The sequence below is a fragment of the Bos indicus genome, chromosome 4 (genome assembly GCF_029378745.1).
Source record: "Bos indicus isolate NIAB-ARS_2022 breed Sahiwal x Tharparkar chromosome 4, NIAB-ARS_B.indTharparkar_mat_pri_1.0, whole genome shotgun sequence".
Lineage (NCBI taxonomy): Eukaryota > Metazoa > Chordata > Mammalia > Artiodactyla > Bovidae > Bos > Bos indicus.
Genome location: NC_091763.1, coordinates 31,345,018 through 31,360,382, shown reverse-complemented (window position 1 = coordinate 31,360,382; position 15,365 = coordinate 31,345,018). Strand labels below are relative to the sequence as shown.

Below are 15,365 nucleotides of genomic sequence, written 5' to 3'. Positions count from 1 at the left end.
AGATGAGCTTGACCTTTTCTTACCCATTACTTCCTGACTGTCTCCTTAAGGGAGATAAACCTGTGGCTTAGCTATCCCAGGAGAGAGAGCTCTGCAATCTAAGACTTTTGGAGTGGGTTCTTGATGTGCAGAGGAGAATGACATTCTTTACCGTGTTTGCCCTTTCAAGCCTGTTGTCTTGTTGCAAAATTCTTTGGGTGTCAGGATGCAAATATGATTGGCTTCATCTTTATGCTCCTTATCTTCTGCTCTCCCCAGGCTGTATGAGGGTCTGATTAGGGAGAAGATTCCATCCAGAGATGAAAATGGAAAAGAAAAAAGCACATTACATGCTTTGTAGCTTAATTACCCTTGATTAAGCACTTGACTGCCATCCTTTTTCCCACACACCTACCCTGTGGGGTTGTGGCTCTGATCACCCCCTTCTGCAGGTAATGAAGTTTAAGATTGGTGAGTTGATGTGACTTGACAAAGGTCATATACTAGAAATAGTGTAGAAATGATGCCATATTTTCTCCCATATTTGTAATAAAAGGACATTTAAAAAAAATCCAGTGGGATAGAGTTCATTGAAGGTTAAGGCAAGTTTTCAGATATTTCCTAGCCGTCTCTCGGCCTATCTGCTCCCTCCCACCCCCACAACGATTGAGTGATTGGACCATTTGGTGTCTTTGCTTGTATCAGTATTTACAAACATAAGGACTTTGAGGGGATTCTTGGCGGTTCCTCTGCATGTTTTAGAATTTCGCTGTAATGTCAAGGGAAGATTCAGCAGTATAATTGCTGACAATTCAGGAACAACAACAACAGAAAAATAGCATCATGTGAGAAGTGTTTTAATGTAAATAAACCTTGTTTTTGGAATGTAGACTCCTTGCCTACTATAAAACCTTAGTTAACAAGACTCTCTGTGTAGATCTGACCTGTTATGTTTTCTGGTTTACAGTCCTTGAGGCAAAATTTCGTAGCTGTGAAAAGCAATTTAAGAGACTCAAGTTCAGTTCTGGCTGAGTCCCTTACTGTGAAGTAGTGGCTCCCAGACATTTGTTTTCTTATTCTGTGAAATGGAGCAAAGGGCATATGCCTCTGAGGCTTCTGGAGGTAGGAGAGAGTTAGACAGCAGAAAGCATGAAGCTGGCGTGTAGTTAGGCTTAGAAATAATTTTCTCTTATTTTTGGCTGCACCTTGCGGCACATGGGAACTTAGTTCCCCAACCAGGAATCAAACCTGTGCTGCCTGCAGTGAAAGTGCGGAGTCGACCTCTGGACCACCAGGGAAGTCCCAGATATCATTTTGTTTTACTCCCTGAGATAAATATTTTAAAAACTTTACAATTCTTGGGTGAAACTATACAGAGTAGTGGGATCTTTTTAAATAAATGAACATCTTAAGGTGTCTGAGCATCACTGCTGCTCAAATCTTTGGTCACAGGATTAGCCTGAACCTGTCCTGGCACCAGAACACAATTCTTGCAAGGTGTTTTAAAAATGAAAGCCCTTCTGTCTTCCAAGAAAAATGGTGAAGAAAAATGTTTCTAAGCTTAACTCGACTGTTTGTCATTGAGGTTTTATTTTAGTTGAATTGTATATAATCCATCTTCGCATTAAAAGGAAACTTGTTTATTTCTAGTACATTTCTTCACAAGAAGGACAACCGAACAGGCTGCTGGGCTCAGGTACTGATGGATTCTTTATTACTCTCATCAATGGAGCAAATATTTATGCTCTAATTAAAGGGTACACTTTGCTCTGGTGAAATTACCATTTTTCTCTATTGAATAACTTTTCCGTTGGCTGGACATTAATGTATTAAATGTGACTCCAAAGAAAACACCTAGTAGGTAAAAACCTGTTAAGAAGTGGAGGAAAGAAAGTTTGGAGGGTCAAGTCTACTGCAAGGCAAAGGCACAAGAGTTGAAATGGAATCCTCTCTGCTGGGGGCAGGGATAAATCACACCATCAGTCAGGAGATAGGGAAACAGCCCAGAGTCTGTCTCGCCATGGCTTGAGCTGTCTCCAGGCAATTGTGCGGAGTGTGGAGTACCTGATGAAGCAGATGACAGGTTTTCACCTACCTCTGGTTTTAGCCTCTGCACTGTAGATTTATCATGTTGTCCGAGTGCTGTGGATTCCCACTTATCAGCACACCCGTAGTCAAATGTTGGTAAAAGTAAAACATTAGTATTGAGCTCTGTGTGTGCTGTTGTGTTCCGTAAGTGGCAAGAGGCAGGAGTCTTCAGGGATGGCAGCGTGACAGGACCAGGCTGGCGATCTGGAAGTGGAGCAGCTGAGTGGAGAATGGATGGAGACAGGGGCTGGCTCGGAGGCTGGGCAATACTGGCAGAAAGGTGAGAGGTGGCATGGTCATAAGCTATGACAGTGGCAGGGAGCAAGAGGGACAGAAACGTTTCAGAGGTAAAAGTCACAGAATCTAGTGAGAGACGGATGTGAGGGCTGAGGGAAAGAAGAACACAAAGGCTCCTGGTGGTGATCTGAACTAAAGCACAGACCCCAGGAGGAGGGAGAGGCCTGTAAGACATGCTGTGTGTGATGCATGTGATTTCAGACCTCCATGTCCTCCCATTGCATTAAATTGATAATCTTTCTTGAGGGCAGAGGTGATGCCGCTGCACATGCCATAGCAGCTTGTATGGAGCAGACATGTGATGGTCTCTGAAATGAGCATCCTCAGCACGTAACTGGAGATGTGGGCCTGGCACTCAGGGAACAGGGCAGAGATGGAGACACAGATTTGGGAATAACCCGCATAATGGGGAAAGTTGAAACCATAGGAACAGATAATATCACTGAGGAGAGAGGAAAGAGAGCCTGCAGGAAACTTGCATTTTTTTTAGAGGGTTCAACCTGATAAGGACTCAGAAAAGAGAGTTTTAAACAGTCTCAAGTTCAGCTGACAGGCTGAATAGATTGAGATGGAGAGAGTAGTTATTGGTCAGCTTTCAAAGAAAAGGTTGAATGGCACTGGATGGACCAGATTATAATATTGTGGCATGGTGGGATTGTAAATTGGTGCAGTTACTATGGAAACAATATGGAGAGTCCTCAAAAAATTGAAAATACAACTATTGTGTGATCCAGCAATTCCACCTCAGGGGATATATCCAAAAGAAATGAAAACACTAACTTGAAAAGGTATTTGCACCCGTTTCATAGCAGCATTATCTACAGCAGCCAAGACATGGAAACAGCCTGAGTGTCCACTGATGGACAAATGGATATAGAAAAACAAAACTCATCAGTTCAGTTCAGTTCAGTCGCTCAGTCGTGTCCGACTCTTTGCGACCCCATGAATCGCAGCACGCCAGGCCTCCCTGTCCATCACCAACTCCCGGAGTTCACTCAGACTCACGTCCATTGAGTCAGTGATGCCATCCAGCCATCTCATCCTCTGTCATCTCCTTCTCCTCCTGCCCCCAATCCCTCCCAGCATCAGAGTCTTTTCCAATGAGTCAACTCTTTGCATGAGGTGGCCAAAGTACTGGAGTTTCAGCTTCAGCATCATTCCTTCCAAAGAAATCCCAGGGCTGATCTCCTTCAGAATGGACTGGTTGGATCTCCTTGCAGTCCAAGGGATTCTCAAGAGTCTTCTCCAACACCACAGTTTAAAACCATCAATTCTTCGGCGCTCAGCCTTCTTCACAGTCCAACTCTCACATCCATACATGACCACAGGAAAAACCATAGCCTTGACTAGACAGACCTTTGTTGGCAAAGTAATATCTCTGCTTTTGAATATGCTATCTAGGTTGGTCATAACTTTCCTTCCAAGGAGTAAGGAAAAACCAAACTCATAGGAAAAGAGATGAGATTTGTGGTTACCAGAGGCACAGAGCTGGGGAAGGGGGAGATGGAGGAAGGTGGTCAAAAGATACAAACTTGCAGTTATAAGAGGGCAATGAGTACTGGGGTGTAACGCACAACACAGTAACTATAGCTAGCACTGCTCTATGGTGCATACAGAGTAAATCCTAAGAATATTCTTCACAATGAAAATTTTTTCCTTTTTTCTTTTTTTATTATTGTATCTGTAAGAGAAGATGGATGTTAGCTGAACCGACTGTAGTAATCACTTCTGTACATGTTAAACTTATACAGAGATGTATGTCAATTATTATTCAATAAAACTGGAAAAAAGAATACATAAAACTTTAAAGAGTCAAAAGAATATTAAAAATACTACATGACATGACTCAATGGTGAATGCTGACCACTATTTTTCAAATTTCACTACTAAAAACATATATAATGGTGAGTTAAGGCTTGTAACTGCTTTTCCCCTTACTTTTTAAAGATTATAAAAGATCTGAGCATTTGGGAGCACTTGTGGGATATATGTAGATAATATGGCCTTCACTGGTGGCTCAGATAGTAAACAATCCGCCTGCAATCCAGGAGACCTTGGTTCAATCCCTGGGTCGAGAAGATCCCCTGGAGAAGGGAATGGCAGCCCACTCCAGTATTCTTGTCTGGGATATCCCATGGACAGAGGAGCCTGGCAGGTGACAGCGCATGGGTTCGCAAAGAGTTGGACAGAACTGAGTGACTGAATGAATATGCTCTGCCAGCATGTCTTGCTGGTAGCTCATTTCCATGCCTTCTCACAGGGCTGCTCTCCTTGTTGGATGTGGATAGAGTCTTGTTGAGGGGGCTCCTAAAATAAATACTACGACCTTTTTCCAGGAAATGGCACCAAAAACATAGCTGGTTATTTGGATAATGAGAAACAGGGTTCTGCCTCCCATGGCTGGGAATACCTTCTGTGTTTTCCTAACATATTTATGTCCACAACCCGCAGGACATTCAGAGGAGCCTGACCTGGCACACATCTAATTCCAGGTTTTTGAGAAATACTGAACTTTACCAGTTGCAGTACATTTTGACCTTTAAGTTTTTTCCTATTCTTTCCACTGTATTCTGTTCTATTTCATTAAAAAAGAAATGGAAAGAAGTCCTGGTCAGGAAACACATGAATGAATTTGCAGTTTGACTTGCTGTTACTGCTCTGTGCTTGACTGAGGGTGACTTGAACTGCCACAGACACAACATTTTATACAGGAGGATTGTATAAAATGAGAATGTTTTTACCTGCCCAACTCTGTAGGTTTTTTGAACATCAGATGAGACCCTTTGTGAAAGAGCTTTCCCTCTGTAAAACTACTGCACAGGTAAAGGGTGACATTTTTGGCAAAACTTTAATTCTTGGCAAAGTACTCAATGAATTACTTTTCTTAACTCTATTTGCTAATTTCTCACATTGAAACACTGAATTTCTGTCTGTAATACGATTTTGGTTGATCTGTAAATTAAAAAAACAGTCTGGTTGATTTTTAAAGAGCGCTCTCAACTATAGTCACTTCGTACATTAGAGTCATTGTATTTAATGACCTGTTGGTTTGGCTTTGACTTTTACAACACTGATCAGGAATTAAGTAAACGTCATTCTGAAAGAGCATCAATCCCCTTTGTGTTTCAATAACAGTTTTAACAGAGTTGTTAGGAGAGTTTTCTCAGCAACCATCCCAGTTAAGTCATGGGGAGAGAGAACCTCTTGTCCCCAAGGCAGCAAGACGGTGACAGTCAGGAGAACCCTGGCATCCTCAGAGGCTGTCACCAGTAACCCCTCTTGAATTGCTCTTGGCTAACCTCAGATATGCAGATGACACCACCCTTATGGCAGAAAGTGAAGAAGAACTAAAGAGCCTCTTGAAGAAAGGGAAAGAGGAGAGTGAAAAAATTGGCTTAAAGCTCAACATTCAGAAAATTAAGATCATGGCATCTGGTCCCATCACTTCATGGCAAATAGATGGGGAAATAGTGGGAACGGGTTGACTTTATTTTTGGGGGCTCCAATATCACTGCAGATGGCGATTGCAGCCATGAAATTGAAAGACACTTACTCCTTGGAAGGAAAGTTATGACCAACCTAGACAGCATATTAAAAAGCAGAGACATTTCTTTGTCAACAAAGGTCCATAGAGTCAAGGCTATGGTTTTTCCAGTAGTCATGTATGGATGTCAGAGTTGGAGTATAAAGAAAGCTGAGCACCGAAAAATTGATGCTTTTGAACTGTGGTGTTGGAGAAGACTCTTGATACTCCCTTGGACTACAAGGAGATCCAACCAGTCCATCCTAAAGGAGATCAGTCCTCGGTGTTCCTTGGAAGGACTGATGTTGAAGCTGAAACTCCAATCCTTTGGCCACCTGATGTGATGAACTGACTCATTTGAAAAGACCCTGATGCTGGGAAAGACTGAAGGCAGGAGAAGGGGATGACAGAGGATGAGATGGTTGGATGGTATCACGGACTCAATGGACATCAGTTTGGGTGGACTCTGGGAGTTGGTGATAGACAGGGAGGCCTGGCGTGCTGCAGTTCATGGGGTCGCAAAGAGTTGGACACGACTGAGCGACTGAACTGAACTGAACTTACAAAGAGATACAGTTAAACTCACATAACTCTTATGTGAGTTAGTGCTAATTAATCCACGTATATTCTTAGTTCTCTTGCGGGCTCTCTCTTTACCATTTGCAGTGTATGCTTCAGGTCTTGTACTGTGACTTTTGTTGTGGTAAGTTATTTTCAAAGGCCTTTTCTGGCTCTTGGACTCTGTGTGTTGAGAGATAAGGGGATGGTTTGTGTTGGCAGAGAGCAAGGCTTCACGCCTCCCTTGGTCCCAGAAGCTGTCATTCCTGTATCTTTGTGCCATGGGAGGGAACCGTCCAGAATCAATATTTGCAGAGGAAAATTTCCTCCAGCAGATTCTTATTCTGATCAGATAAAAGAATTCAGCTCAAAATCCAAGTAACTGCTTCCTCCTTGTTCTACCAGATGAGCCACACTCTGAGGAGGCATGGAGAGAGAAAGTGCCCCCATGTAGTCGTAGACATTGATCTTCACATTAAAGCATCAATAAGGCATTCTCTTTTAGGTGTCGTCCATGAGACTTCATGGGGTGATTATAAATCCTCAGAAGGCCGTGATAAATAAGGTGGTTTTTTTTTCTCAAGTGGTATACGTGAGCCACTAGCTAAAAATGCATTCTTAGAATCATATTTTTTTCAGTATTTCCAATAAAATACTGTTGTGTGTAGTAAGGGACCACACTGTTTTCTTCATTATCGGGGTGCTGAGGTTGAGTCCAGTAGCACTTTGAGCGTCTCTTCTTTACCCATGTTGTGATCAGTTACTAAGTTACCTTTGTGACATGCTTTTAACATACTTGTGTTTCTAATTCTCTCTCTGTTAACCACATGTAACCCTGGGCAACACATTTTGAGATCTTCAATATGTGATGAGAAATGTCACATTGTTGTTGAGGAAAAGCTAGAAATACAGGACTGAATTCTTATCCCAAGTATGCGTTTTTTGGTTATCTTCTCTTTGTTTCGTTCTAGTTGTATGTACTAAGAATTATGTCTATATTTCAAAAATAGTGTGAACTCTCAATCATGAAATTGTAATTCACCATCCTGCATGTTGTCTGAATGTTGAGTTTTAAGCCAACTTTTTCACTCTCCTCTTTCACTTTCATCAAGAGGCTCTTTAGTTCCTCTTCACTTTCTGCCATAAGGGTTGTGTCATCTGCATATCTGAGGTTATTGATATTTCTCCCGGCAATCTTGATTCCAGCTTGTGCTTCATCCAGCCCAGCATTTCTCATGATGTACTCTGCATATAAGTTAAATAAACAGGGTGACAATATACAGCCTTGATGTACTCCTTTCCTTGTTTGGAACCAGTCTGTTGTTTCATGTCCAGTTCTAACTGTTGCTTCCCGACCTGCATACAGATTTCTCAAGAAGCAGGTCAGGTGGTCTGGTATTCCCATCTCTTTCAGAATTTTCCACAGTTTATTGTGATCCACACAGCCAAAGGCTTTGGCATAGTCAATAAAGCAAAAGTAGATGTTTTTCTGGAACTCTGTTGCTTTTTTGATGATCCAACAGATGTTGGCACTTTGATCTCTGGTTCCTCTGCCTTTTCTAAATCCAGCTTGAACATTTGGAAGTTCACGGTTCATGTACTGTTGAAGCCTGGCTTGGAGAATTTTGAGCATCACTTTACTAGCATGTGAGATGAGTGCAATTATGCAGTAGTTTGAGCATTCTTTGGCATTGCCTTTCTTTGGGATTGGAATGAAAAATGACCTTTTCCAGTCCTGTGACCACTGCTGAGTTTTCCAAACTTGATGGCATATTGAGTGCAGTACTTTCACAGCATCATCTTTTAGGATTTGAAAAAGCTCAACTGGAATTCCATCACCTTCACTATCTTTGTTCGTAGTGATGCTTCCTAAGGCCCACTTGACTTCACATTCCAGGATGTCTGGCTCTAGGTGAGTGATCACACCATTGTGGTTATCTGGGTCATGAAGATCTTTTTTGTATAGTTTTGTGTATTTTTGCCACCTCTTCTTAATATCTTCTGCTTCTGTTAGGTCCATACCATTTCTGTTTTTTATTGTGCCCATCTTTGTGTGAAATGTTCCCTTACTATGTCTGATTTTCTTGAAGAGATCTCTAGACTTTCCTATTCTATTGTTTTTCTTTATGTCTTTATATTGATCACTGAGGAAGGCTTTCTTATCTCTCCTTGCTGTTCTGTGGAACTCTGCATTCAAATGGGTATATCTTTCCTTTTCTCCTTTGCCTTTAGCTTCTCTTCTTTTCTCAACTATTTGTAAGGCCTCCTTAGACAACCATTTTGCCTTTTTGAATTTCATTTTCTTGGGGATAGTCTTGATCACTGCCTCCTGTACAGTGTCACGAACCTCTGGCCATAGTTCTTCAGGTACTCTATCAGATCTAATTCCTTGAATCTATTTGTCACTTCTACTGTGTAATCCTAAGGGATTTGATTTAGGTCATACCTTAATGGTCTAGTAGTTTTCCCTACTTTCTTCAATTTAAGAAAGTGAAAGAGGAGAGTGAAAAAGTTGGGTTAAAACTCAACATTCAGAAAACTAAGATCATGGCATCTGGTGCCATCATTTTGTGGCAAATACATGGTGAAACAGTGGAAAAGGTGACAGACTTTATTTTTGGGGGCTCCAGAATCACTGCAGATGGTGACTGCAGCCATGAAATTAAAAGATGCTAGCTCCTTGAAAGAAAAGTTATGACCAGCCTGGACAGCATATTTAAAAGCAGAGACATTACTTTTCCAGCATACATCCATATAGTCAAAGGTATGGTTTTTCCAGTAGTCATGTATGGATGGATGTGAGAGTTGAACTATAAAGAAAGTTAAGTGCTGAAGAATTGATGCTTTTGAACTGTGGTGTTGGAGAAGACTCTTGAGAGTCCCTTGGATAGCAAGGAGATCCAACCAGTCCATCCTAAAGGAGATCAGTCCTGAACATTCATTGGAAGGACTGATGCTAAAGCTGAAACTCCAATCTTTTGGCCACCTGATACAAAGAACTGACTCACTGGAAAAGACCCTGATGCTGGGAAAGATTGAAGGCAGGACATGAAGGGCGTGACAGAGGATGAGATGGCTGGATGGCATCACCGACTCTGTGGACGTGAATTTGAGTAAGCTCTGGGAGTTGGTGATGGACAGGGAGGCCTGGCATGCTTCAGTCCATGGGGTCACAAAGAGTTGCACACGACTGAGCGACTGAACTGACTGACTGATCCTGCATGTTGTATGATGTATTTATAATAAGATGAAAAAAAGAAATGCACAGAAATCAGAACATTGTTGTTTTAAAAACAAAAACACGCATGTAATGGGCCAAAATACTCCAAAATTTAATTTTCTTTATTTTCATCAGAACTAAAACTTTAAAGAGCAAAAATTCAAATAAAACATAAATTAAGTGCCAAGGTATAGTGAGTACTTAATGCAGGCATAGTTGTTCCCTGTCGGCATATTATTGACTTGCCCTCTAGGAACACTGTTCCTCATTATAGGATGAAGAAAGGCTTCTTACAGTATTTCAGATAGTTTACTTATTTCTACAACCCACTGCATTTTTAAGTGGACTTGTAGATGTTATTTTGTATTTTATTTTTCCCTTTTCATTTATGTCTCTAGTTTTTCAGAGAAAACACTAGTGTTTTTCTTTATTCTTAAATTTCCTCCTAATTGGGCGACAGTAGCAACAGAGGGCCCGCTTTGAACAAGCATGAATGGAACTTTTTGCTGAAAGCAGAAGAAAAGCTTCTGTCAACTTCTGTTGTTCCTGCCTTGCTTTTTAATGCTCAGCTGGTCGGAGTTATCCTGGTTTTCCATGGAGTTTAAGAGAAGACTTTCCCTCCCTTCTTTTTTCGTAAATGGCTATGTAAGACATAGCTTATGTATATAGGTGTAGTCAATTTGTGCCTTTTTGGTCACTTGGGGAGAAATTGTTCATCTCAGTTAGTTTTTACAGCACTCACACTGTGTGTGCAGCATTTAGGTGAGCGCCATGGTGAGTGCCACACAGTGGGCATAAGAGACACATAAAAGCAAAAGGTACATGAAATAATATTCAGTGGGCGACCTCACTGTCAGTAGGTTGCTGTGTTTGGGGCCTGCTGTTGACGGAGAAGGCAAAAAGAATAAGTGGTACAGTCGGCACAAGCAATGACTTATTCTACTTGGGTATCATTCTGGATTGCCTTTTCTCACTAATTTCCCTGCCACCCACCCCCGCCCCCCCTCCCATGCCGTTCCTTGCCTCTCCTATTCAGTTCATTGGCAAATTATGTCTCAGAAACACAGCTCAGATTCTCCCTGTTGCTTCAGCTCATCTGCCCCACCTCCCCCGACCCCAGTCTGTGCTATGGTCATTTCTAGCCCAGATGGTAAGCCATGGTCACTTAACTGGGCTCCCTCCTTCCTGTCTTGCTTCTCCTAAGTCTGGTCTCCTCAAAGCAGGTAAACAGAACTTTTGAAAATAGACATCACGTCATGCAGTTCCCAATTTAAAATTCCTTAGCCAGGCTTCAGCAATATGTGAACCGTGAACTTCCAGATGTTCAAGCTCTTTTAGAAAAGGCAGAGGAAATAGAGATCAAATTGCCAATATCCGCTGGATCATCGAAAAAGCAACAGAGTTCCAGAAAAAAACATCTATTTCTGCTTTATTGACTATGCCAAAGCCTTTGACTGTGTGGATCACAATAAACTGTGGAAAATTCTTCAAGAGATGGGAATCCCAGACCACCTGACCTGCCTCTTGAGAAACCTGTATACAGGTGAGGAAGCAACAGTTAGAACTGGACATGGAACAACAGACTGGTTCCAAATAGGAAAAGGAGTACGTCAAGGCTGTATATTGTCACCCTGCTTATTTAACTTCTATGCAGAGTACATCATGAGAACCGCTGGGCTGGAGGAAGCACAAGCTGGAATCAAGATTGCCGGGAGAAATATCAATAACCTCAGATATGCAGATGACACCACCCTTATGGCAGAAAGTGAAGAGGAACTAAAAAGCCTCTTGATGAAAGTAAAAGAAGAGAGTGAAAAAATTGACTTAAAGCTCAACATTCAGAAAACTAAGATTATGGCATCCAGTCCCATCACTTCATGGCAAATAGATGGGGAAACAGTGGAAACAGTAGCTGACAAAATCACTGTGGATGGTGATTGCAGCCATGAAATTAAAGGATACTTGCTCCTTGGAAGGAAAGTTATGAGCAACCTAGATAGCATATTAAGAAGCAGAGACATTACTTTGCCAACGAAGGTCCATCTAGTCAAGGCTATGGTTTTTCCAGTGGTCATGTATGGATATGAGAGTTGGACTATAAAGAAGCTGAGCACCGAAGAATTGATGCTTTTGAACTGTGGTGTTGGAGAAGACTCTTGAGAGTCCCTTGGACTGCAAGGAGATCCAACCAGTCCATTCTAAGGAGATCAGTCCTGGGTGTTCATTGGAGGGACTGGTGTTGAAGTTGAAACTCCAGTACTTTGGCTACCTGACGCAGAGAGCTGACTCATTGGAAAAGACCCTGACGCTGGGAAAGATTGAGGGCAGGAGGAGAAGGGGACGACAGAGGATGAAATGGTTGGATGGCATCATCAACTCAATGGACATGGGTTTGGGTGAACTCTGGGAGTTGGTGATGGACAGGGAGGCCTGGCGTGCTTCAGTTCATGGGGTCGCAAAGAGTCAGACGCGACTGAGCGATTGAACTGAACTGAACTGAGTGCCCCCCTGCCCTCCACCCCGTGTTCTCAGACTAGCATCCACATTGTGTTCCATGCTTTCTCCAGGCCTGTCTTGCATCACTGTCACCCGCCATGTGTCTCGACCCCTGGTCTCAGCACAAGTATCACTGCTTCTAAGAAGCTGCCTGCCTGGCCTGCTCTCCACAGTGACCTTCCTCAGTTGGTTTTCTGTCATTTCCCTATTTATTATGGTCTTTACTCATATCTCACTTTTAAGGATTATTATTCTGATAATTGTGATTTTTACTAGTTGCAGCAGTAGCTGTTAGCTCTCCCCCAGGTAGTGTGTGTGTGCTTCACGAGGTCAGAGGCTTACCTGTCTTGTTCACAGGCATAATCCCAGTGCCAGGCACCTAGCAGGTACTAAGTACATATTTGTTAAAACGGCAAGCAAGCTGTATAAGGACAAACATGATGAAATCATGGAGTTTGGATCAGAGCTCGGTACACTACATTCTGACATTGAATGTCAGTGTGAAGTCAGAGATGAGGAAGCCAGAGAGTTCAAGGAAGACCTTCCGTGATGAACAGTGTTCAGAGTTAATGAGATAAGTGATACAGAGGCCAGAGCAGTGTACTTATTGTTATATTTTCTGAGACTAATTACTAACAGTTCTGCTCAAGCTAGATTTCAGTAAGGAGAGGCTAGAATCAGGGGTTTTGTGGTAGGAGGTTATTGCACCAGTGCAGAAAGGGTGACAAGGACTTTGATAGGGAGATACCGGGGAAATATGCAAGAAGAGGTCGATTCAGGACTCCATAGTTTAGAATTTTGTGGTAACAATGCTCCATGTAGTCCAAATATAAAATAATCATGCGTCTTCCAGCATTCCCACTCCTGGGCATATATCCAGAGAAAACTCTTAATTCAAAAACATCCATGCACCCCAATGCTCACTGCAGCACTATTTACAAAAGCCAAGACGTGGAAGCACCTAAATGTACATTGACAGAGGAATGGGTAGAGAAGATGTGGTACAGATATACAGCAGAATTTTACTCAGTCATTACAAGAATGAAATAATGCCATTTGTAGCAACATGGATGGACCTAGAGGTTATCATACTAATTGAAGTAAGGCAGAAGGAGAAAGACAACTGTCATATAATAGCACTTACGTGTGGAATCTCAAAAGATGATACAAATGAGCTTATTTATAAAACAGAAACAGATTCACAGGCGTAGAAAACAAATGTATTGTTACCGAAAGGGGAAGTTGGGGCATGGAAAAATTACAAGTTTGGGATTAGCAGATAAACAGTACTATATGTAAAATAGATAAATAACAAGGTCCTGCCGTATAGTACAGGCAGCTATATTCAATATCTTGTAATAAACTATAATGGAAAAGAATCTAAAAAAAATATACATATGTATAACTGAATCACTTTACTATATACTTGAAACTAAGACAACATTGTAAATTATACTCTAATTTTAAGAAAAGTCATGCTTCCTTCTTAATATGTGTTAGTTGCTCAGTCATGTCCAACTCTTTTGTGTCCCCATGGACTATAGCCCTCCAGGCTCCTCTGCCCATGGATTCTCCAGGCAAGAATACTGGAGTGGGTTGCCATTTCGTTCTCCAGGGGATCTTCCCAACTCAGGGATTGAACCCAGGTCTCTAGCATTGCAGGCAGGTTCTTTACCATCTGAGCCATCTGGGATAACACTAAACTATTAGCCAAAAAAATCACATAAAAAATATGACATTCTCACATGAACTGGGTACAAGTCTTTATCTCTACCCCAGCTCCTTTTTGGTAAAGCACAAAACTGGCACGATGATGTCTGGATGGGTTGAGGTGACAAGGAAAATTGAGATCAGATATCTCCAATGCTGTTGACTTAACAAATGAGATAATGGATGTGGAAAATGCCCAGTGCTATTAGTGAAACTATTCATCCAAATAATTTATTGTAAAACATAGTACTGATACTTACATTTTGGGTCTCTACCTAACATTCTTTTTTCCTGCCAAATTGCCGTCTGAAAAGAAAATGACCTGAAACAGTTTTCTTATGATGCTACATTTGCTTAATATTGTTCTTTTTCTTTCTTTCTTTCTTTCTTTCACTTAAGCACTTGCACAAGATGAAGAAAACAGTGACAAACACGTGACTGTGACAGAGGCTGAAGCTGCTGCAGATCCTCAGGTGTGACAAGCTCTGTGAGGCCCCTCCCTATGCCCTTCTTCTGTGGTGAGAGTGGTGGGAGAGCGCAGGTGTAGGCAGGGGATCCAGGTCTCACCTTCTGTGTTCTGTGAAGTTATGGGAATGGAGCACTTATTTTTGATTAGGAGATATTCTACAAGAAAGGCCCGAAATTGCTCATTATGTTTATAATTTGATTCATGGGAGAAGGACAGGTATGGAGACAGCCCCCACTTCCCAGAGGAAGCAAGCCAAGTAAGTGAAGAACCAGGGGAGACCACCCTGGGGCCATCTGCCCCCTGGAGACGGCAGAGGAGAGTCAGTGGGGCCAGAGCCCAACAGATCAGTGCGGTGCCTCCCCTGGCAGACTTTCTGTACCCACCCCCATTATTTACCTCGTGGCATGAACATACTTTTAGTAGCAGCTGACCTCAAATAGTATGGCAGCATAAAAACTCTGGACACCCTACTGCTGTAAACTTTATGTAAATGCAGAGCATTGAAAGTTTCTTTGTGGGAACAGAAGGGAGAGAAACAGAACAGATGGCATAAGGACTTTATTTTGCAAAGTCCCCAGCAGTTCAGCTCCACTCCTCAGACTTGCACTGCCTTGATACCCAGCTATAGCGTTATGTGATGTGGCTAAATACCTAGCTGCATTAAAGCAGTTTCTTAACCCTTTTGAGGGTTAGATGACTCATCTCTAAACCTACCTGATAGGGAAGTTGTGAGGATTAAAAAGAGAAGTGTGTTGAATAAGAAAGCCATGGGATTTTATTATACACAAGAAAGAGAAAAGAGTGGGTTCAGGGGAGTCCATTACTTGGAAATCGTGTTGTGTACAGAGCGGTGGGGTTGACTTATCTACCCAGGGAGAAAAGTTGGATAGACTCTACGCTCAGGGTGAAAGGAGCAGAAAAACGAAACAGACAAGCCCATTTTAGCCCTTACTAAAGTGGAGGGTGTTGCTGGGTTCTCCTTGCTAGACCTGCCGAGGAGATGCCCTCTCAGGGTTGTGATGATG

General features: G+C 42.1%; 1 protein-coding gene across 4 annotated transcripts in view; it reads left to right on the top strand.

The window, feature by feature from the left end:
* The window catches only part of RAPGEF5 (Rap guanine nucleotide exchange factor 5), a 256,592-nt gene that overhangs the window by 129,509 nt on the left and 111,718 nt on the right, over positions 1-15,365 (top strand). For 3 of the 4 annotated variants that reach the window (XM_070787582.1, XM_070787581.1, XM_019958533.2), the window contains exon 8: positions 14,271-14,344. In XM_070787582.1, coding sequence (XP_070643683.1) covers positions 14,271-14,344 — 74 coding nt within the window. Of the gene's footprint in view, positions 1-7,360; positions 7,377-14,270; positions 14,345-15,365 lie in introns of those variants that run through there. The other variant, XM_070787584.1, reaches the window with a different exon arrangement.